This window comes from Rhincodon typus, chromosome 23 (genome assembly GCF_021869965.1).
Source record: "Rhincodon typus isolate 14 chromosome 23, sRhiTyp1.1, whole genome shotgun sequence".
Taxonomy (NCBI): Eukaryota; Metazoa; Chordata; class Chondrichthyes; order Orectolobiformes; family Rhincodontidae; genus Rhincodon; species Rhincodon typus.
In genome coordinates, this window is record NC_063354.1 from 43,275,336 (window position 1) to 43,298,064 (window position 22,729).

The following is a 22,729-nucleotide window of genomic DNA, read 5'->3' on the forward strand; positions in this document are numbered from 1 at the left end:
TCTGCGTGGGTTTCCTCTGGGTGCTCTGGTTTCCTCCCACAGTCCAAAGATGTGCAGGTTAGGGTCAATTGGCAGTGTGAAAGCATGGGTAGCTTTCTGGAGTAAGCCTAAACAGTGAGTATGAGCATGTTCCTCAACCACAGGTTCGAAGAATGAAAGGTGATCTGATTGAAACATCTAAGATTCTTAAAAGGCTTAACAGGATAAATGGTGAGAGAACGTTCCCCTCATGGGAGAGTCTAGGACCAGAGAGCATAGTCTCAGAATAATGGAGTGCCAATCTAAGACTGAGATGAAAAGGAATTTCTTCTTTTGGAGGATTGAACGTTTATGGAACTCTTTGCCACAAAGCTACGTGGGGGAAGGTGCAGAGTCCTTGCGTGTATTCAAGATTGAGATTGATAGATTCTTGATCAATTGGGGAATCATGGGTTTTGGGGAAAAGGCAGAAATATGGACATGAGAAAATTATCTATGATCCTATTGAATGGTGGAACAGGCTTGAGGAGCTGAATGGCCTGTTCCTGTTCCTATTTCTTATGATCACATAACATTATTACAAGTGAAAACTGTTGAAATTTGTAAATACGCCCATTTCCCAGCAAGATCACTGACTTCAATTCTAAGAGTAGAATTTGCAGTCCTACTGTAGGAAAATTGAGCACTGTTCTAATATCCAGGTCACTTCATCTTAATTCAGATCAGATTGAGGTTTCCCTCATTGTTAATAAAATGTGAAATCTAAATGCAAGGCCATTAGCGACCAGCAAAATTGAGTAAAAAAGCTGACACTCATGATATCCTGATTTCAAAATCATTGAAGAGAAAGTTACACGCACAGATTTTGTTATTCCCAACAGACAGGAAGAAGAGACTACCTGACACATGCACTGTATTGTGGTGGGCCACACCATAAGGGAATGGAGACTGACCTGGAACTGATCTATTGTCCCTGGGGCAGCCTTCAACTTTATGGAGGTTGATAAACCAAAGTCATTGAAAACTCTGCTGGCCTCATCCCAATTCTTAACAAACCCTACCCACCAATCAGTGCAGTGCTTGCTGCCCTGAACTGGCTCCCACTCCGCAAATCACTCTGCGTTCAAATCCCTGGTGGATTTGTACTGTGACCTCGAACTTTCTATTGCCAGGTTCACGAGAGCACACTGCAGACACCCTGCACCCTCTAGTAGGAATCCATGCAACCTGCATTCATGAACAGAGATCATATATCAGGGTCATCACACAGTGGGCAAGATTCCTCAATATCAGACTCTATGGGCAGAATGACCAAGCAGGCTTGATGGGCCAAATGGCTTAGTCCAGTTCCCAATTCACAGGGCCTCAAGATGAGATTACTCCAGGTGAGATTACTCCAGGTGAGCAAACACATGGTCAATAAGTTCAGTTTTAAGAAACATCAGACAGTGGGATGTGGGTAGAAATTTAGCCAGGGAATTGCAGTTTAGGACTGCAAGAGATTGAATTAGAATATAGAGGTCTGAGGGTCAGAGATAGGGAGTTGCATGACCATGGTGGGATTTTAAAACAAGGATTTAAATTTCAAGGTAAAGGCAGGAGGTTTAGAGGAAATGAGGGGAAAACATTTTTCACCCAGAGGGTGGTGGGAATCTGGAACTCACTGCCTATAAGGGTGGTAGAATAGAATTTCACTTAACATTTAAGTAGTATTTAGATGTACACTTGTGATGCCAAGGCATAGAAGGCTACAAGGCAAGTGCTGGAAAATGGGATTAATATAGGTGCTTGTTTATGATGGGCCAAAGGGCCCCTTTTCAATGCTGTAGATCTCTATGACTCTAAACTGAAAGCCAACAGATATCAGTAAGTGGAATAATGAGTGATAACACCTTGCTCTGCTAAATCGGCCATTGCAATGGTTATACATTTAGGTTTTTTTTCTGCACGACATACCCCCAGGCAAATCAATGAAGCTTCTGAATGAGGGATTAAATTGTTGTGACTGAACGCCTAAACCAAAGTAAAACTACTACGTTAAAGATCAGGACACAGACTACAAAGACACTATTTATTGCCATTGCAATTTGTTTTTACAGGTTACAAGTTTTGATCATAGTAAAATTCAAAAATAACAGTATAGCATTATTAAATATCTCTAAACATTTTACACAATGTACAGTTATAAAATATCACAGAACCAGGTTTGTGCACGTGGCATTACTGCACATCAGGATGGGGCTCCTGACTATCATCATATTGAAGCCTCACTACCACCACCAGGATATAGCCGGCACTTTTGGCAATGAAAATCAATCATTGGCAGATGCGTGTTCAACTTAACATGGGTGAGAAACCCCATTGCAAATTGGGTTTGATGTGGTAGCATGCAGATCACTAAATCCAATGGGAAACACCATCTTTGGAGAAAAGTGAGTTTGCATACACTCATTCTTGTTTTGTTTAAACAAGAGAAAGAGCTGTTTTGCATTGTGCATTGGTCATCACAAAGAAATCTCACCTTAATTACAGCTTATCAATTTGACTGTGAAAACGAATCAAAGAACCTTGGAATTATTGAGATGGGGAAGGGTCTGGGTACGGCACATTTTGGAAAGTCGTCAGGTTGGCCACATAATATCCCTGATCTGTACCCAGCTTTCACGATTAGTTAGAAATTTATTGAGTTTATTTTCACAAAGCAACAAACCCAGGTACATGCTGCTGAGGAATCAGCATTCTTATTACAGCGTAGAAAGCTCAGTTGTTCAAACCAAACAACTCCATTTACAAATAAGTTAGAAACAATGTCTCAGTGACATGCTGTTGCTAGCACTTTGTACAACATTTACATCCCATCAATGGGCAGCGTTATTGCACCAATGTCTAATTCACTTTTGATTCATTCAGATCTAACAGTGGGCGTTAGAAAACTTGGGGTGGAAATTAGAACCAACACCTAGTTTCAGTATCCAGAATCTCTTGGAATCACAGCACAGGGAATCTGCTAAGTAAAGAATTGCCACTTCTCAATCATCTGTAAAACAACAGCACCAAAAAATTGGATAAAGGTGAAGAAAGACTTCAATAGAGGATGGGGCAGCAGAGGGATGTAACATTGTGACAATAACAAATTGAAATAATATTTGACAGAGACATAAGAACTGTTTCAACAAATGTATTGTCTAACACAATTTTTTTTAATCTCGAAGAATTACCAGGATGGATCACCCCATGGTCTTCAGACCTGGTCAGTAGCTAATGGTTGAAATCAGTTATTTTAAGCCCTTGCTGGTGGTTGGGGTGGGGAGATGTTTCAACACTCCTTTACACCAAACAGCAGCTCTCTTCTAAAGAAAGTGCACAAAATCCAAATGTCCTTCCCCACCTTTGTGTTGTGATGGAATGGTACAATTTCCACTTTCTTTGTAAATAAATTTGAAACAACTTTACAAAATTTGTTTTCATAAAAAGGTTAAAGGTGTTTGTCGTGGGTGAGATGTAACTTTCAGAAATAGGGCAGAAGCAGTGATTGATCTCGGTTGTTACCCCTGCTGTGATACAAACATTCTTCCAATTCCTTCCTGCCCTATGAACCAGGGAGGCCATCTACTTACTGGTGTGCATTGCAATACCAGTGTGAACCATGGAAGCAAGGAAGTGTGAAGGGCTGCTACTCATTCCCATTGTAAGTGCAGCCTCCTCCAGCCTTGGCACTGTAGAAATACACAGGCAGAAGTCAGGTGCTGTGTAAGAATGAGACAGTAAACAGGAGGAAATGGAGGGTGTTCATCTCAAGCTGGTCATGTAACTCCCAAATACTAGCTTCAAAACATTATAAATGCAGGTTGGAAAGTCTGTACCAATGTTGCAGTGACAAGGTGGGTAGCTTCTTAAACACAGTCAACTCCACCAACTATAATGTAATTGCATAGTTTAGAAACAAACTGCTGTAAGACAATTTGCAGGAGACATCTGTCCTAGGGAGGCACTTCATTTAGTTTATCCTTAAAGGGCATACATCAACCTGCCTGCTAATGTTTCTGGTTACAATTTCTCTCTGTTGGGACTGCTGCTAGCTCCCATCTTTCAGCCAAGCCGACTCTGAACAAATGGCTTTGTCATTTTCCAGCTTCTACTGTGCAGATACATGTGTCTCACTTGAGAAGGGTATAGACCTGCCTAGTGCCCACAAGGACTGCAACCTGTTGCCAAGTGCAGTGCAATAATTTGCTAAAGCTCAGTGTTCATCTTCTGCCTGTGTGACTCACCTTCTTACCACACAAGCCAACACTTTCTTGTCAAGTTCATCTCTGCTCTCCACCACCAGCCCCCTATCATGTGATAACTGAAAATGTTCCCCAAGGGCAATTAAAGACTTGGTGAGATTTTACAAGGATATGGGGTAATGTTTCTGGGGCTTTATAGCACAAGTTCTCACCTACAGGAACAACAGCTGGTAGTGCATTCCTCTGTCAAACCCATGTACATTTAATGAGCAGACGTTGCTCATTCTTTTACCACTTTTCTGATGGTTAAAAACACTGATGCCAAGGCAATACCAAACTGTCAGAGTGACTACCTCAAAAAGTTCTTGAATGATTTGTTTTTTAAGAGCTTCAGAAAAAGCCTGATGATTTTAGGGTCAAACCTGATTAAAACCATGTGACCAGCCCTTTTCCTTGAAAGATGAATGGCTGAAAATGAAGGGAAACCTCAGTACTGGCAATGCTGTGCCATCAGGTACAGCACACACAACTGTTGCCTTGTTGAGGCATCTCTGCAATGGAAGATGATGTCAAGGGAGACTCTGTTCACTCCCCAGTGTCCTACTGTTTTACACATGACAAACTGAGTGGGAGTAATCAGGGGGGGGTTAGACCTGCCTCTCCCCATCCCCTGAAACATATAGAGGAGCAGAAGGGGTAAAAAACAAAACAAAACAGGGCTTCAAGGTTAATGGCATGATCAGAATGCAAATAAAACGCAAACATCACCAAGTACATACTGAATCTGAATCGTTACAGAGTTGTCACATAAATGCTGCACGATTAAAGAATGCCATGGGCTTCACACCCGAATGTCAAAACCCCCAACCATCAGGCACAGTGCAGGTGCACTCGTGAAGATTCAATGTGGTTTTCCAAATGAAAACACAATTGCTTTAATCACTGAATTAAGGAGTGTTGTAAAAGTGTTGTAAGACTTAGCATATGTGGAATTACTTGAGTGTAGACTTCCACAGGCATGTCAGCAATGCACAATATCAAACAAACATTTACTGGGCGGTCAGTCAACGTTTCCATCTCTTAATCTTGACTGCCTTTACCAGCACACACCATTCTCTGCCGAAACAGACTGGAATTCACTGACTAGATTACATATCAGACATGCACATGCCACATATTCACTATGATTGCTAGCGTCAACTCCTGCATTTGAGCTGCTTTTCCTGTCACGAACTGCTAAATCCTACCCCCCTTGAAAGAAATGATTCCTTGGCACAGTGTAAGAAGCTATGGGGGTAATGGAGACTGAGTGTAACATCGGTTCTCCATGAAGTCTGCATATACTGAAGTGCACACGACATTGTCACATACATTGTGGTGACATCGCTCGCATTGTACTCCCCACATCAATACAACTGTTGACATGATTTTCTTTGGAATTGTAAAATACAAACAGTAAACAGGAAAAAATTAAAACAGAAGTAAAGAGAAGTCAGAGGGGAAAGGCAATAATAGCAGGGACATGTGATCATTATTATAACAAAGCCTGATTAGAAGATGGAACGCTCTAGCAGTGAGGGAGTAAACCAGTCCTTGAAACCTCATGAAGCCTCAGTGACCCAAGATGCCCGATATTTTGCAGGATTAGTGATTTAATGCTGGATGGTCCAGATGCCTATTAAACATTAAACATGATTTTTTTAATTGCAAATTGCATTTCAAAAACTGTAGGCTTCTGATTCTTGACCAATGTAGATAGGTCTTCCATTTATTTTTACTTTAAGCTAGGGCTGTAAACAAAACCAGAATATGGTTCCACTGTGGACCCTCCCATACACAGCCTCACAGTTAACATCCCCTTTAAAGTATACTGCCCAACCTAATAAACAAGGCAGTTTCATGTTTAGCACAGACTTTAAATAGTTAACTTTGCAGGGTCTTAAGGCCCAGTGTGTTTCATTCAGGATGTGGAAAATGTATAAAACAACGTTGGCTGAATATAAAAATTAAACGTTGCAGAATTAATTCAACAAGGCGTGTGACAGGGATCTGTAATCCACTTAAGAGACTGGTGAGTAGATAGTACAGGAACATGCAGATTTGGCCTAGAGTATGATCAGTTTGATGCCACACAGGCATGACAATAGCTAGTGACCAGCAAATCTGTGCAGCCAGCCAGTTCTCTTCACAGGACTGCTCCTCCATCAGAACAATCCCAGCAGATAAGCACCAACATAGGCAACCACCGACATAAAACACTTAATTTGCCCCTACCTGCAAACAATCACACAACAGAAATGTGACGTTCACAATACACCCCCCAAAACTAAATACAGACAGCCTGGTCCAGCGCACACAGATGGTACCTTACAATCCCAGCCAGGTGGGTATTCACAGCTTGGCTCGACATGGCAAATTCTGACCCCGACTCCTACTGACCTAAGGAGATCTTTCATTAAAAATAATCTCTAAGCAGCAGACAAATAAACCACAGGCCTGCACAGGGCTTCTGACTGCTGACTGACCATTGACTTGACTGGTGTAGGAAGCCCTAATGGAGAGTTGAAATTTAAAAATGGTTGTTGGATGAAGCTTCCACTCCTGCTCTATAAGACACTTTCAATAGTAAAGGTCTCTAATGTGAGGTTATTATATCAGTGAACACTGGTATGGAGCTAAGGGACTTCAAATCCCCCAAATGAGCAAAGACAAAACCACTGGCAGCTTTTGCAATTTTCCTGTGAAGTTACAACTCATTACATCTTCCGCTGAAGCAGCAGCTCCTCGTGCTGTCGCTGTAATGCAACTCCTGGGCTCCATAGCTCAATGGAGAGACAAAGTGAAAAGAGACTGCATGTATTAAAGTAATGGTCTCTCCAGTGACTGGAGGTAGGTAATCAGGCTTTACAGCATAGTACATCAATTTTATAAGTCTTTTGTTCTTTTCCTTTTTGCCATGCATTTCCAGGTACCATTTCCGAAAGCACTGCATTTTGTATCTTTATAGCCTGTGCATCTGTCCGAGCGTTTCTGGCAAAAATCCTTCATTTGACACAAGACTGGCAGCTTCTGAAGTCTTCATGCAGTAGTAATCTGGGTCTCTGGGTCTTCTGATTGAACGTCCTGAACTAACTGAAGTCAGTTGAGGAGTTCTCCTGTAGTTGTTCACGTGGCTCTCTAGCACGAGTCCCAGCATTAGAACGGAGAATTCATTCCCAGCTTAGTTTCAAACTGTAACTTCTGCCTTTTCTGGTAACGGTCTCGTACTCTGAAGAAACAAGAGGAAAAGGGCCAGATTTTTTGACTTCACTTAAAAGCTGAATTAATCCAGCAATGAGCTAAATTTAAGAAAACTGAATTTTATATGTAGAAATTAAGAAAAAGATTACTCTTGGGTTAATTTGTCCATTACACTTATCAAAACTGAATTTGGTTCTGAGACACCTGACATGCATATAAGCACACAGCTATTTCTCCTTTTAAGGTGTTACAGGGTCACTTAAAATAGGACAGCTACAAGCAGATTTATTTCTTGGGCATTAACTGTTCACAGCATGAGAAAATCACTTCAAATTCGCATGTTAAAACATTTACGTAATCAGCAGCACTGACTCGTGTTGTAAACATGAATGAAGTTAAAGGTAGTACGGTCATATAATATCCCCTTCAAATTCAAATATTCTTGACCAATCACCCGTGTTCTCATTGCCCTACACCATCTAATGGTCCAGCAATTACTCAATTTTAAAATTTGCATCCTCATGTGCAATCTCAGACCTCATCCCTACCTACTTGTATAGCCTCTTCCAGCTCCACAATTCTTTGAGATCTGTGTTCCTCCAACTCTGGCTTCTTGTGCATTGCCACTCGTGCCCTGACTCCACTTGTTTAGATTCCAAGTTCAGGAATTTCCTTTCCAAACCTTTTTGCCTTTACACCTCTCGCTCCTCTAAGATGCTGCTAAAAGTGAGCCTTTTGACTTATGCCTCTGGCCACTATTCCTAATGGTTCCTTCGTTAGCTTGGTGTCTGCTTACACTCCTGTGAAATGCACTATATAAACACAAGTTCCTGTTTGGATGAACATTAATCTATACTTGTGCACGCATTTGCGAAGGAATTTGAAATTGTCAGCGGGCACAAAGCTTAAAGGCAAATTAATAGCTAATCTCAGAGGCCAACCATCCTTCCATTACAGTTTTTGGGTAAATGCACAGCAAACCAACTACCAGACTTCCTGAATTACAATGAAGATCACGTAAAATCTCTTGATTGGTCTGGCGACTGAGCAAGCCGCTATATTCATGCAAGCCTTCCTTTTCCTTCTAACACTGGTATCTCTGCTTCCTTAACAAGTTTGAAAAGGATGGAAAGCTGAGGGGAGGGACAAAGAGGGAAAAGACCAAGTTCAAAGCGGGGGAGGAGATTTAAAATAAAACTCCAATGTCTCAAAAAATGTTATTCTTTGCCATAAGAGGTTAACCCAGGATAGTACAGCTTCCTGTCAGATAAGGACGCTGCAGCGTCTGATTTCAGACACAGAATCCAAGATGATCTATAACAGCGTGAATTCTGCAAATTCAGTTTCAAAAAACTCATGATACCATAAATTTACTGTAAAATTCCCACTGCAGAAATTAAGTTCTTTTTGTAAAAAGAAAACTTTGAATGGAATTCTCTTGTCTCGAAACGTCAAGAGTTCAAGAAAAATTCTCTTTTAGGATTGGTGCAGAGGTTTGTCCCAACCCTGTCACTGTGTCCCTGACTCTGGCTCAAGATCAACAATGGATGTAGAAGGCGTAGCCTCTTAACACCATATGAGCTGGTGCACTTACCGAATTTCGTGCAACTTGACCACTTCATTGACCAACATTACTAGAATGACAGACAGAAAGCCAATGAGCCAGGAGATCAACGGAATATCCTGTAGATCAAAGGTCAGTGAGGTGGCCGTGTTCTTCCAGAGTTTTAAATCCACCACGACTAAGATAATTTGGCCTGCTATCCTGGAAATTAACAAGCAGAGAAAACCAATTCAATAACAGACAAAGTCAGAATCACAGGTCAATCAATAGCAAGATCGTTCCTGTATCTGTACACAAGATTACACAGAATTTCACAGCATAGAAACAGGCCAATTTGCATACTTCATCCACTCTTACTAAGTTGTCCAACTACTCCTTTTCCCCTCAGGTCCATATCTAGCTACCCCTTAAATACATCTAAGCTTGCCACCTCATTTCTTCTGTGCAGCAGTAGATCCAACATTCTAGGTAAAGTTTCTTCTGAATGCCTATGGAATTGATTAATTTTTATCTTATTTGCATGACCCTGAGCTTTGGACTCCCTACAAGTGGAAGCATCTTCTCTCTGCCTATCTCATCAAATCCCTTCATAATTTTCAATGAGCTCCCTAACCATTTCTCCATTTCACTTTTCTCCTTCTAAAACATTAAATCTTGCCAGCTGCCACTCTACAGGCATGGTGACCATCCTTTAACTACTTTTCTAATCATCTAATCAACCTGTTCAGAGATGTTATTACATATAGGGTGGCACGGTGGCTCAGTGGTTAGCACTGCTGCCTCACAGCGCCAGGGACCCGGGTTCAATTCCACCCTCGGGCTGTGTGGAGTTTGCACGTTCTCCCCGTGTCTGTGGGGGTTACCTCCGGGTGCTCCAGTTTCCTCCCAGTCCAAAGATGTGCAGGTTAGGTGGACTGGCCGTGCTAAATTGTCCATAGTGTTCGGGGTCTGTAGATTAGATGGGTTACAGGGGGATAGGTCTGGGTGGGATGCTCCAAGGGTCCTTGTGGACTTGTTGGGCCGAAGGGCCTGTTTCCACACTGTAGGGATTCTATGATATCTATGGAGCAGGTGGGACTTGAACCAGGTCTCTCAGGCCAGGGGTGGTGACACTACCACTGTGCCACAACAGGGCCCCATTCTATATGCATGGAACAATATAGTTAGCATCAGTAAGCTGTAAACAGTGAGTGCTAAAGCAAATCAGAGTCTAAGCTTATCTTTACCAACATACCTACCATGTTTTATGAGCATCATGGGATTATTAGAAGTGGAAAACCAAGTTTTGGCTCCCTTACTAACCTAGGGGAGGTCAGTTGCAGTCTCTACTGTTGACTTGGATAAGATCAGTTAGTGGAAGTCTACAGCACATAAAGAGGACTTTCAGCCCATCAAGTCTGTGCCGGTAAAAAAAACAACCAACTAACTATTCTAATCTTATTTTCCAGCCCATAGCATTGTATGCCTTGGCATCACAAGTGCACATCTAAATACTTCTTAAATGTTATGAGAGATTTTGCCTCTACCATTGTCACAGATAATGAGTTTCAGATTCCCAGCACACTCTGGGCAAAAATGTTTTTCCTCACATCTCTTCTAAATCTCTTGCCGCTTACTATAAATCTATGCCCCCTGGTCATTGATCCTCCATCAAAGGGAAACGTTCCTTTCTGTCTACCCTTACCAATGACCCTCAATTTTAATTTTAATGCACCCAGGGCAATAAATAAATGTGGAACCCCCCACCCGCCCCGTTTCACACCTCCCATGCCATACTAAGGAGCCACTTTAAAATGCACCTGGAAATGCACTTTACACTATTTTAAAATGCGATAAAAGAGTTCCACCTTTTCCCATTACTACACTGTGCAGGCATTGAAGCCCAGGCAGTGTCACGCCATATGTTGTAGTATCTTTGTGTTGTCAGTGCTCACAAAGCACAATGTTACTCAGACTATTCAAAGGAGATAGTCAGACACCTGGCTGAATGAGTGCAGCTCCAACAATACTCAAGATGCTTGGGCACAATGACACCATTCAGGACAAATCAGACCATTTGATTAATGCCACATCCACAAAAATCCATACCCTCCACCACCACTGACACTCGGTAGCCGCACTGTGTACCATCTACAAGATGCACTGCAGAAATTCATGCAGGTTCTGAGACAGCACCTTCCAAACCCACAACCACCACTATCCAGATGTGGGGGAACAGATATATGGGAACACCACCACCTGCAAGTTCGCCTCCAAGTCATACACCATCCTGACTTGAAAATATATCGCTGTTTTAGTGTGATGGGTTAAAATCCTAAAGTTCCTGCAATGACAGAATTGTAGGTGTGCCAACACCAAATGGACTGCAACAGGTCCCGAACACAGCTCACTACCTTCAAGTGTAACTAGGGATGGGCAATAAATGCTGGCCCAGCCAGAGAAGCCCATATCCCGTGATGAATTAAAAATCAAGTTGTAAACTGTATCTCTCTCCCTCTGTGAAACTTCCTGAATATTAATGCTCAAAGTTTTCAACTCGTATCATATGGAACAGAATAGAATATTTAACAGCAACAAATGGCAGACAAACTTAGGAGGTTATCCTCTCATAACAACTTACCCCAAGGACCACCAGCACTTTGTAAAGATTAGGTGTCAAGGTGTAGTGCAGAGTTTCTAGCAGTAGGGCATAGTAATAGGCATATTAGAAGCAAACTTTACCTTGTTCTATAGGTTAGCTGGGAGTGTTGAATATGATATAGAAGGGGGAATCTTAATTCTTCATTAAACCACATCTATCCCTTACAGCTGGGTGTGCTCAGGTTGCAAAGTGCTTTTATTTGATGATACTTACACTACAGGAAGAGTGAAACACCACCATAAGTTGCTGAAGGGGCTTTTCCTCCACAGTGTTTTGGACCGGTGAACATGGCTGATGGAAATGCATACTGCAATCAAGAAGCAGTAGATTAGCAACTAGTAGGTCTACTTAGTGCACTAACTGTACAGAGCAGATTGTTCCTGCACTTATTTTTAAAAACTGGCACTAATGAACTGGTAAAATGACTATCAAGAGGATCAAGTGACTTTTACAACTTCATCCCAGACTATCAAAGTTCCAGAAATTTCCAAAGTGAGTGAGGTCTCCCCTCAAATGGACATGCCTAAATAGCACTCTTTTATGGGATTTTACATCTGCCATTGTTGAAGCATACCCCAAAACAGAGTCAAAGGAATCTTATGTGCAGACCAGGAGAGCTGAAAACCGTTATCCACAAAATAAATGTGAAAAACCACTATTTACCATCATTAAATATCAATTCTCATTGAACACATGACAAACTGGTCCTCTGATAGTGAAATCCTTTTATCTCAATATTCAGGAGACCAGAAGTAGCCTGCAGAATAATATCACAAGACCACAGCTGCAGAGAAAATAAAACTGTGTCACCTTTGGCTTTCAAGAATTTGGGGGTTTAAAAGTCTCTCAGCCTGACTCTAAAGTCAGAGTTCCCCTATAAAGAAATTGAACATCCTGAAACAATAGCAACAAGTACCTGTCTACATGACCTGAATAGTCTTCATTTAGAAAGATCAGCAATTAATCCAGATCTGATCACAGATATTTGGAATTGTAGTTTAGATTGAGAGAAGCTTCCTTTATCACTGGGCTCTCCAAAGCAAATGAACTGTAAGTATTCTTTTAGTTTAACACAAGTAGAAGTGTATTACCAACTTTGTGTGCATCTTCCTTGAATGTTAGGTCTTTCATGGTGAGAATAAAAAAATCCTTTTGCTTTAAACCCATGAATGCCTGCTGCTGATATTCTTCTTTCATTGATCATACACTACTGGAGGTTTAGAGAGACACACACCTACCTTTCAAAAAACACAAAGAAATTGAGGTTTTAGTTTCTCTATGCTCCCCTGCCTGTAGCTACACTAAATACGGTCTAATCCTATACTTTCAACTACTCCAAGACTTGGACAACATATGCTATTTGGGAGAATCGGATCAACAGTTTCTCCCTTTGCTATCTCAGATATCCTACAGAGCTATGCTGGGGGTAAAGGTCACCAATTCAGATTCTGGAATACACTAATTCACATGAATATTGGAAACAGGAACAGGCCATTCACCCTGTTCCCCCATTCAATACAATCATAGCTGATCATCCATATCAATGCATCTTTCCCACAATATTCTCATATGTTTTTTACACAAGTGATGAATTTATAAATACCAATCTGTTCCTTAAACATATTTGATAACTGAGTTTCAATTGTGCCCTGAAGTAGAGAATTCCAAAGTTTCACAATCCCCTCAGGAAAGTAATTCTCATCTCTAATCCAAGTGTTTGCCCATAATTGGAAATGGTCTCTCTTGGTTCTAGACTCTCCAACCAGGGGAAGCATTTTACCTATCCTGTCTACTTCTTATTGTAGGTTTCAATGAAATCACTTTTCTTCGAAACTGTAAAGAATGAAGTTTCCCAGTCTCTATTCATAAACAGTCCTTCCATCCTGGGTACAAGTCTGATGGACCTTTCATTGCACACTCTCTATGGCACTGCTATCCTTCATAAGGTAAGGAGACCAAAACTACACACAGTTCTCCAGATATGGCCTAACCATACTTCTTTACAATTGAAGGCAGACTTTATTACTCCTATACTCAAATCTTCTTCCGAAGAAAGCCAACATATTATTTGCATCCTTTTTGTCTAAATGTTTGCCTTCAGTGACTTACTGACAAAGCCATGCAGGTCCTTTTGTAGGGTTACACTTTCTAATCTCTTACCAAGTAAGAAATATGCTGCACATCTGTCCCTCCAACCAAAGTGGATAATCTCACATTTTTCCACATTGCATTCTATCCAGTGTTATTGTCTGTTCACTAAGCCTGTCCAAATCCTCCTGAAGCCATGTTGCATTTTTGTGAATGCACACATTCCCACATAATTTTTTGGTTTCCGTGAAGCTCAAGATATATTTTAACCCCACATCCAAATGATATTGATTGATTGACATATTGCGAAGAGCCCAAAGTCCTGATTTTTGCAACATGAGAATAACCCCTTTATTTCTTCAGTTTCCTCCCTGTTAATCAATCTTTATTCCATGCCTGTACATTACCTCCTTCCCCGTGACCCTTAACTTTGCTAAGCAACATGTGAAGAAGTTTGTCAAAAGCCTTGAAGATCAAAGCAGACTGCATCAACCACTCCCCTGTATCAAGGACAGAGGAGTAGAACCAGATGAATTATTTTTGTAGGAAGCCAGCATTAGCATGTGGCCACTTTGTGGCAGTTAATCATTCTATGATTCAAAGATTGATGTCTTCACCTGGTTAACTGCCTAACTCGAGGCTCAAAAGTGGCAGAGCAATTTGAAGGACTGATTAGTGGCAGGCCACATGACATTAGGACACAAGCAAAAGGAGGTGAGGGAATCGGAACAGAAGGTGGACTTTAAAAAAACTACACTGAAGAAATGTCCATTTCACCTGTGGCATCTCAAACCAGCCTTAACTATGATGGAACCTATTAAAATAGTAGAGAGGAATATGCGCAAATGTATCCTCCCATTGTATGAGCAAGAGACCAGAGAAAAAAATGAAAGCCAATAATATGGTCTTGATATTCAAATATTTCCCATAGAATTCAAATTTTTGTGGTGCTCTGGGTGCATTCTGTCTATAGTTTTACATAACCAGGCATGGAGAAGTATTCATTGTTGATCATTCTAATATCCAAACTAACAAGTAGCTTTCACAACTTGATTAAACTTTCTGCATGTTAAGGAAGTTAATGTATCATTATGATTGGGAGGCAGACCAGAAGGCATTCACACAATGGATTGTTAACAGGTACTATATTGTGTATCAAACTTAATGATTAAACCTCTTTCTACAAGAATGGAAAATTGCATAACTCATTCCTGACTTACGTAAAGCATTTTTTTAAAATTAGGAAGACAAACACCAATCAAGAGAGAATGCTCTCACCTTAGTTCCTTTTATAAGCTACTTGTGGTTAGATATCACATGCCAACTGGGGAGACAGGAGGATTTACAACTGACCCCACCTTCTCCAAGATTTCATAATTTGAAAACTAAGCACTCGAACGTGTTTGGAATCGACACAAGAGGAGTTTTATTCTTGTATTCATAGCACTTCAGCCCTCTGATTGCAGAAATATTACCAAGTATATTTAAAATGAGTTCAACATTTAGGGATTAAACTCAGGATAGCCAGTAATAAATGAAAGCTTTTTGATTCAAAGGTAAGGAAGCAAAGACAGCACGTCATCTCTCTTTGTGCACTGTCCTCACTGAACCGGTGAATCTACCTCAATTATGCACTGGCGTCTTAAATGCTTAGGATAATTACATAGAACTAATCTCTTGTCAAATGCTACCCACAAAAAGCAGCACTTTTGTCTAAACAAGTGCACTCTGAGGTAAGACGTGCTAAACTTTGAGCGATTAAGTAGTTATGACACAATCTGTAAATTGGTCTTTTTTATCCTGCACTCTATTCATATAAACTTTGATCCACATACAGCACCTCTGGCCAAACCGATTTAATTTAGCTGGATTTGAGTTAATCCGTGTAAATCTAGCTGCCAATTCATCACTAAGCCACCCACCCTGCCGAACAGAAAGGATTTACGCAATTAATGTTCTAGCCACTACTTGAAAGGTTCATTGAAAACTGGCAGAAAATCTTCATAAAACATCGTAACACCCTTGCCATCTCTTTATTTCTCCTTTCACCCTCGCATCCAGCTAGATCTCCCTAAACCATCTGTTTGTGCCCAGCCCCAGTGGGGAATAAATACAGAAAGAGAGAGAGAGAGAGACAGCAGTACTTTTATCCCTTTTTGGTCCTGGGTTTTGTTTCTTTTGCTTACTCCAGGAGATAACCTGGCTAGAGGAAGGATAACTGTCCAGGTATGATGCCCAGTTATTATGAAGTCTGAAGCAATCTTGATGGACCAGTTGGTTTTTCTCTGCCTGCCAATTTTGTATGTAAAGATAAGGTTTCCTGATGTTTTCAGCATTAACAGCACTCCAAAATTGCTAAATAATCAAGGGATTAAAAGGAGGAGTGAAAATAAATACAATGACTATCTCCAGAGAAAAAGTACTAGGGAAACTATGGGGCTAAAGACCCACAAGTCCACCGGACCTGATTGGAAACATCCTGCTACAGAGAGAGAGGATACACTCGGAGTAATCTTCCAAGAATCCTCAGATTCTGGAAAAGACCCAGAGGATTGGAAAATTGCCAATATAATACTTTTATTTTAAAAGAAACGTAAAAAAAAACAGGTAGCCATAGGCCAGTTGGCTTAGCACCTGTATTGGGAAGATGTTAGATTGTCTATTACTGAGGATGTAACAGCAGAGAATTTAGAAATATCATGTGTTCAGCAATTTAATAAGAGCCCATGGTATTAGAAACGGTATATCAGCACAAATAGAGGACTGTCCAATTAATAAAACACAGATCTGGGATAAGAGGGACATTTTCAGGATGGCAACCTGTAACTATTGGAGTACCCCAGGGACCTGTACAGGGCCACAATCATTTACAACAGACATAGGTTTAAGGAGACAGGGGAAAGATTTAAAAGGGACCTAAGGGGAAACTTTTTCATGCAGAGGGTGGAGCGTGTATCGAATGATCAGCCAGAGGAAGTGGAGGAGGCTGGTACAGTTGTAACATTTAAAAGGAATCTGGATGGGTATATGAATAGGAAAGGTTTGGAGGGATATGGGCCAAATGCTGGCAAACGGGACTAAATTTAGGATATCTGGTTGACGTGGACGAGATGGACCGAAGGGTCTGTGTTATATACCTCTATGACTCTTATATTAATGACTTGGATGAGCAAATTGACTGTACTACAGCCAAGTTTGCAGAATGACACAAAAGGAGGTGGAAAGGCAAGTAGTGAGGATGGCAGGATATAGGCAGGTTGAGTGAGTGGGCAAAAACTTGGCAGATGGAACATAATGTGGGAAAATGTAAGATCATGCACTTTGGCAGGACGAATAGAGGAGCTGAATATTATTTAAATTGAGATAGATTGCAGGAAGCTACAACACAGAGATTTGGCAGTCCTTGTGCATAAATCTCAAAGTTCACGTAAGGAAGGCAGATAGAATGTTATCTTTTATTTCAAAGGGACTGGGAGTATATAAAAAGGGAAGTCTTGCTGAAACTACACAAAGCGGTAGATAGACCACAGCTGTAAACATTTCTGGTCCCTTTACCTGAGGAAGTACATATTGGCATTGGAGGCAGGGCACAGAAGGTTCACTAGGTTGATTCTGAGTATAGAGGTATTGTATTATGAGAAGTGGAGTAGGTTGGGTCTGTGCTCGTTGGAGCTTAGAAGAATGAGAAAATACTTTATTGAAAACATACATAATTCTTAGCAGACTTGACAGGTTAGATGTGAGCTTGTGGGAGAATCTAGGACCACAGGGAATAATCACATTATAAAAAGTTGCTCATTTAAGACGAGGATGAGTTTCTTCAGAGTAGTGAATCTATGGAATTCTTCACCGCAGAGCAGTGTAGCGTCTAGGATAAGTATATTCAAGGCTGAGATATACAGACTTCTAATCAAAGAAGTCAAGGGTTATGAAGGCAAAGACAGAAAAGTGAAATTGAGGATTATTAGATCAGTCATCTCATTGAGACTGTTCTGCCATTCAACGTGTTAAAATGTCTACTCTGTTCTTAAATCTTATGGTCTAACTCCAGGCAGTTACTATTTGAAAGGGATAGTGATACTTCCTGTGGCATCCAAATAAAATTCTAATGGACTGGTTTAAGAAACAAAGCTAATACCCTTCCAGAGAACGTCCTGTTTCTCTTACCTGTGTGCAGAACAATGAAACAGGTCATCACCTTCTGAGCCAGCAATAAGCCATTGGAATACTTGCCGAACCACATGGGCGCTCCGTCTGCAGAACTAAAGCGAAACCACAAGATAATACATGATGGTCACAGGGGCGTTCGGCCATCTCACGGCCTCGCCCCCCCGACCCTGGTAGCAATAGAACGTGACTACAATTCAAGCAAGTTGTCCGTCCTCATTAACAAGTGCCGAGTCAACATTGGTAACTCCCACTATACTCAGGCTTGAGAGAGAGACTGATAACTCTAGATGTGGGAATTAAACCAGGAATGAACACTACTTCATCAATGGATATGTTAAAGCAGCCCGGATATATTCCGGAAATAAGCCCATACAGCAGGCTTCAATCATCAGGCTTCTCGTGCTCTTGGCTCTAGGGTGATGAAGGGTCTGATATTATTCCTGTTGCTCTTCAGGGACAGGCACACGTTGACCTTTAACTCTTTCTTAGCTGGTGAATGTTAAGGCCATCTACAGCCATGACTATGATTACGATCAGCACAGACTCAACCCCATTATGCTCAGAATGGTTCAATACCACTCTGTAAACTGGGGGTTGGCTGTACAGACAAATGACAGCAGATTTTTTTTTAAAAACACTGATAGTTCTGGGGTTAGCATCCAGGATGAGCTCCTTGCTGATAGACCAAATGCTGGCGACTGAGCTTTGCTGAAAAGGTTGACAACTTAAATGTGGTCACTCCCCAGCCTATTAGCGAGGAAACCACTTGTACAGTAACTGGGTCTATGTTTGTGAGATGGTCAGTTAGCTCAGATGGCTGGATGGGTGGTTTGTAACCCAGAGTAATTCCAACAGCGTGGGTTCAATTCCTGCACTGGCTGACATTAAAATGAAGGACCCTCCTGCTCACCTTCTTCTCTTGGTTGGAGAGAGGTTAAGCCATCACCAGTCATCTGTCTCCTTCTAACAAGAGATCAGCACTCTGGTCCAGTAGGACTACTGCAACTTAATATATATGTATCGATGCTAAGAACATAGTGCAGTGCTTTACTGTGTAAATATGCTTTGTGCTATGTTGTTAAAATCAGCAAGTTTTATCCCTAGTAAAAGACCTGTAAGCTACTCGTAATAAAGCATACAGCTGCACAGCTCAAAATAATCCTGCAGTCAGAACTTAGTCACTGAAAGGGCAGGATCTAGAATTATACTTTGAGGATGGGGTTGGAGAGCAGCATTCCCACACTTCACACATTCCATACTGCTTACTGAAATTGATTTGACACTGGTAAATATCTTTTGCAATCCGGCCTCCAGAGTTAATAAATATTAAAAGTAGTTTTAACTTCCCACTATAGTTTCTCCAAAGTCTAATAATCAAAATCTCCCTCTACTGATAGAACAGTGCCACCTGTTGAACACCACATTGAACTGCACAGGGTCAGACACATTGACAGTACAGATGATGTGAAGCATTAGCTTATTTTGAAACTAACACAACAGTTTAAAACAAATTCAGAGGTGAGGTGCAACTTCAAACTCTGTTTACAAAGCAGACTTAGATCACCATTAAAGTGGGGTATAAACTCACAGAGACTACGTAAATTCATCTAAAATATTCCTAGCATTTTCAATTCCATAAAATAATTGTTCTCAATAGCAGATAACAAGTGTAGAGCTGGATGAACATAGCAGGCCAAGCAGCATCAGAGGAGCAGGAAAGCTCAGAAGGGTCCAGACCCGAAACATCAGCTTTCCTGCTCCTCTGATGCTGCTTGGCCTGTCGTGTTCATCCAGCTCTACATCTTGTTGTCTCAGATTCTCCAGCATCGGCAGTTCCTACTATCTCTGTTCTCGATAGCAACTATTTTTATGGTAAAGTATTTCACATAGACTTAATGTGAGATGTTTTGAAATTAATAGATAATTGTACTTATTTTGTTGCCCATAAAGTGATTTTATTAGCACTTATTTAATAATTTAACTTTGATTGACTGATTTGGGTGCAAAATGCACAACTTGACTTTTACTTGACATAGTTCAGTTTTACTCAATAAACTCGTAGACCCACATTTGTTCCCTCTTCACTTCATTCCATCAGAAAGATCACACCACAACACCTCAGTCTCAACAAAACACAAAGGGCCATGTCTTCACTGTGGAAATTAACGCCATACTTGGGATCCGTCTATGTTGGGGGCTGTTCTGCGAACATGGAAATTCCATAGTTCGCACCTGCAACACGTCCTGTTTCAAGGTCTGTTGTTCCATTCACAGGTGTTCCTATCAAATCAGCTTTTGTAAATGGAAGCATTCTTTAACCCCTTTTCCTATTTCACAAATAATATTGTGACATTTTATTTCATATGGTTTTGCTTTAAATTTCTGTTTTCTTAGTCTGTTATTGGAGAAGACTACATTTTGCCTTCGGGGATTTACAGCCACTTATGATAACGAACAAAAACTCAGTTTTCTGGGATGGAAGTTTTCAGAAAGACCTGGACATAAACCTCAGTCAGCACTGGTCCAAAAGGCAATTCTCTCATCTCTCAAGTAAGACTGCAGATTCAAATTCCACTCGAGAGATCCAAGCACAAAATCTCAGATGATCCCACAAGGCTTTCTGAAGAGTAGTGGAACTCTGACTGATGCTCTGCCAATATTTACTCCTCAGCCCACATCACAAAAATAACTCTGTTCACTATCTCGTGATAGTTTGTGGGGCCTTGCAGCATCTAACTTGTGAGGCTGCGTGTTTCCTAAAGATCTCAGGACATTCTAAATTATCATGCAAGGTGCTAAAGAAATGCACATCTTTCTTTGCGTGGAGCTGCTGCTGGAGTTAGTGACGAACAGACCATCCTTTACTCTCACTCACCTGTTCATTATGGATGTGCAGCTGGTAACGTTGAAGGAATTGGACTTTTTACAAAATTCCTGCAGCATGAACCCAAAGCAAATGAGGTAGGCAAAAATAGTGATGCTGAATTTGATGAAGAAGCACACTAGAAAGTGTTGCTGAGTCTGCAGAGAGGAACAGACAATGTTAGTCATTTCAAAGATTAGATTAAATGTACATACCTACAGTATTAGGATCACTCATGATAATTTATTTTTTGAAAGCAAGACAAGCATAAGTGATTTGATCCTGACACATTACAGATGTTTACACTTATCCCAAGTAGTGAGACCCTATTAATTACATTGCATTAACAAAACTGAGGAATGATAATTTTGGTTTGTTTGTGGAACAGGGCGGCATCAAACACATGCGTTAGCAACAGTCAGTTTGACAAACATGTCCTCACCTAACACCCAAATATCAGCACAGTGAGGCACAGGTTCACTGGATTGTGATCAGGACTGCAAATACTGACTGCTCTTTGTCTTAAGGTTAGGGAGATTGGATCCTCGTGTAATACTTCCACCACCACCCTCACTGAAATCAGGGAACTCTGCAATACGTGGAACTGGAATCTGGATCCTCCTGTAGCAGCCAAGTTTTGAAGTCAGCCTTTGGGGGAATGAGGTGGAGACAGGGACATCTGTTTGGTGCAGCACTGGTTTGGAAGTGCAGTCTTAACAATGGAGTCCACTTGGTGAGTTAAGGGTGGGGGGAGAAGGGAGACAAAGAAATGCAATGAAATAAAAGATACCACTTATCAGGCATATTTAGGAAGGTGTGTTTTTAAAATTAAAAATGGCGACACCCTTGTGACACCACTCCAGCATCAGTTTGTGTTTGTAAAAGATTTTCTGCAACAGTTTAAAAAGTGAGTGGACAATTGAAAAAAGGTTTCATTGAATTATTGTAACGGAAATTGAACCATCAGAAATTTGTGCCACAGACAGTCTTGCTTCATTCAAGATTCTGTGGAAAAGGCATATTATCAGAGATTTACACACAAAGCCGAAGTTACAGGTAGTTGTAGGTACAGCCATCCACATAAACATTCTCTTTTGTTTAATACAAATGATTAGGTAGGTGAGTATCCCAACAAAAGGACCATAGGGCCTTGCACTGTTCCAAGAGGTCTCACCTTTTTTGGAATGAATACAAAGTTCTTTCCTGTTGCCACTGTCATCACCGAACTATCTGGCGGCTTCCCCAACAGTGCAGCACTGACGACAAAACAAAACTGACAATAAAAACACAGTTTGGGATGATGATTACTTTTTTTGCTTGCTTTTATTTTTAAATAGGTTCAATCGCCACTTTCTAACTCTAAGTGCTGCTCACAATTGAGCTTTTTTTGGCATGCAGCAGCACATTTTAAAACAAATTTTTATTTGTTATTTTGTTTTCCATCATGTGACATTTGCTTTTCAAGGGCATCAGAAGATTGCTCCTTCAAAATCTACGCCAAAATAGTCAGCAGTAAAAGGGTCACTGCTTTTAGGTTTCTTCCCCTCTCTTCCTTTCCTCAATATGGCAAAATCCCCACGTACTGCAGTGTGAGGCAAATACTTCACTTCAGATTATACAATGATGCAAAAAAAATGCAAGTTCCAGATTTTCACTGCCCTTTGTGCAAGCAAATACTCTTCAAATCACCCTAGAACAGATTAGAAATAGAAAGAGTTGCAATTACTCAGCATCCACAGGAGAAAACCAGTGACCTTTCATCAGTTCTAACTGGAACGCACATTACTCTTAGATAGCTCGTTTGGGCAGATGCAAATATGGGTGTTATCTCTGGCTCTAAAATTTAGAATTCTCCACCCAGAGAGCTGTACTCAGTTGTTGGATGTATTAGAGAGTGGGTGATAGATTTCTGGGAACACAGGCAATCTGGGAACACAGGCAATCTGGGAACACAG

General features: G+C 40.9%; 1 protein-coding gene across 5 annotated transcripts in view; it reads right to left on the reverse strand.

Annotated features, from left to right (window-relative positions):
- Nucleotides 1-2,036: 2,036 nt before the first annotated feature.
- Nucleotides 2,037-22,729, reverse strand: part of tmem94 (transmembrane protein 94) — a 121,291-nt gene continuing 100,598 nt past the window's right edge. For 2 of the 5 annotated variants that reach the window (XM_048610716.1, XM_048610717.1), the window contains 6 exons: nucleotides 21,949-22,030; nucleotides 20,787-20,932; nucleotides 17,909-18,003; nucleotides 11,867-11,960; nucleotides 9,043-9,213; nucleotides 2,037-7,476 (listed from right to left, as the gene is read on the reverse strand). In XM_048610716.1, coding sequence (XP_048466673.1) covers nucleotides 7,404-7,476; nucleotides 9,043-9,213; nucleotides 11,867-11,960; nucleotides 17,909-18,003; nucleotides 20,787-20,932; nucleotides 21,949-22,030 — 661 coding nt within the window. In that variant the 3' untranslated portion in view covers nucleotides 2,037-7,403. Of the gene's footprint in view, nucleotides 7,477-9,042; nucleotides 9,214-11,866; nucleotides 11,961-17,908; nucleotides 18,004-20,786; nucleotides 20,935-21,948; nucleotides 22,048-22,729 lie in introns of those variants that run through there. The other 3 variants (XM_048610718.1, XM_048610719.1, XM_048610720.1) reach the window with 3 other exon arrangements.